This window comes from Penaeus monodon, chromosome 28 (assembly GCF_015228065.2).
Source record: "Penaeus monodon isolate SGIC_2016 chromosome 28, NSTDA_Pmon_1, whole genome shotgun sequence".
Lineage (NCBI taxonomy): Eukaryota > Metazoa > Arthropoda > Malacostraca > Decapoda > Penaeidae > Penaeus > Penaeus monodon.
The window spans coordinates 18,329,211-18,330,768 of NC_051413.1; the positions used below are offsets into that span (position 1 = coordinate 18,329,211).

Consider the following 1,558-nt stretch of genomic DNA (forward strand, 5'->3'; position numbering starts at 1 on the left):
GTGCAACTTGTAATCAAAGAAAATCTTATTTTACTATTTAGTATTCGCACTCGTGTGTTGTGTTTTCTCCCGTTGCATAAGATTTTCATGCAGATTCGACGGAACCCAAGGTCGCCGCCTTCTAGGTTTTCCTGGGCTGAGGGAGTATAAAGCCTCCGCTCCTCCGGCGTGCTGGCAGTTGCCTCTCAACGTGTCAACACTCAACATGGTTTGTCTTATAGAGATATTACTTTTTCTTTCTAATCTCTTTACCTCTTTGTGTAAAAAAAGAAAAAAAAGTATTGCTGAGTAGACTGAATGTTTCCTCTTCAATATACACGATGAATCAAGAATGGTTTTACAAGCAGGATCTGGAAATCATTTGGCTATACATTTTCATTCTCGGTTTTGTTCATTCTTGGCCTAAAATGTGAATCGACTTTGATATCTTATGCTTTTCACTCAGGTCCGCGCACTCTTCACCGTCATGGTCATGGCCCTCGTGGTCGCCTTCGCCGCCGCCGGTCACTTCGGCGGAGGTGGATTTGGCGGTGGAAAATTCGGTGGATTCAGCGGTGGAGGATTCGGTGGATTTGGAGGTAAACCTAAATTTAAACCTAAATTAAATGTTAATTGTAATAACTAAAACCTCTTCTAGTGGGCACATATTCTTTGATCACGAGGCCTTATTCCCGTTAAACGGAAATATATGAAGAGCATCTGACACCGGAGCATTTTCACAAAAGCTGGCATTTCCACAGGTGGACACAGAGGCTTCGGCGGAGGTTTCGGAGGATTCGGAGGTGGACACGGAGGGTTCGGAGGCGGATTTGGAGGATTCGGTGGTGGATTTGGAGGTAAAATACTGCATTAAATTAGGAACCTTAATTGTGTAGGAATGCAAGTCCGAGGAAATTTTCCCAGAGCCTTTAGGCTGCATGAAATCACAAGTAAAAGAGAAGATATGTATGTATAAAAAGCTTTAGGAAGTGGTTTGCTAACCACTTGTTAAAAAGAAAAGATATGAACGCTATTGCTTGAATCTGATTAACTGAAGTGCAATCTCGAAAGACGATTCCCTATTTTTTCATGTTATACTTTCCAACTTTGTCGACCCTTTGTTGGTGTGAATCATGCCTCTAGCTTGTATAAATCAGTTAATGTTTTAGATTTGACATTAATCTTATTCATCATTATTTTTCAGGATATGGCAGGTAATCAAGTACCCGTACTACATTAAAAAAAATTATTTCGATAATAAACTTGCTAGAAAAAGTGATATTTTAATCATTAATGTGTTTATCCCTAAAACAGTTATAAGACTAAACTTGAATTTCCTCATAGAAAGAATAATATGGTTATCCTCAAGTGTTAACAATCATATGTTATTTCGTAGATATATATATTCATATAATCATGTAAGGTTTTTAGCTATGATCCCTTGTGATTATCAATTGCAAACCATTTTAAAAATTCGACCGCGCGACAGTGCCGACGGAAAGAATAAAATTTGAGGAGAGCAATGTCTTATATGAATGAACATAATTAATATCATAAGCTATGTACGTTATAACCAAGG

The 1,558-nt window shown here is 38.3% G+C and overlaps 1 protein-coding gene across 1 annotated transcript; it reads left to right on the forward strand.

Moving 5' to 3' along the window:
• Positions 1-188: 188 nt before the first annotated feature.
• Positions 189-1,273, forward strand: LOC119590956 (WW domain-containing protein C660.06-like). Its single transcript, XM_037939694.1, has 4 exons — positions 189-208; positions 446-578; positions 741-836; positions 1,184-1,273. Exons 1-4 carry the CDS (start codon positions 206-208, stop codon positions 1,195-1,197), a joined length of 246 nt encoding a protein of 81 aa, XP_037795622.1. The 5' UTR covers positions 189-205; the 3' UTR covers positions 1,198-1,273.
• The last annotated feature ends 285 nt before the right edge of the window (positions 1,274-1,558 follow it).

Bases quoted from the DNA above. Each gene is read 5' to 3' on its own strand.
- LOC119590956 (XM_037939694.1), top strand. The intron at 579-740 runs GTAAACCTAAAT...GCATTTCCACAG, and splicing joins AGGATTCGGTGGATTTGGAG to GTGGACACAGAGGCTTCGGC.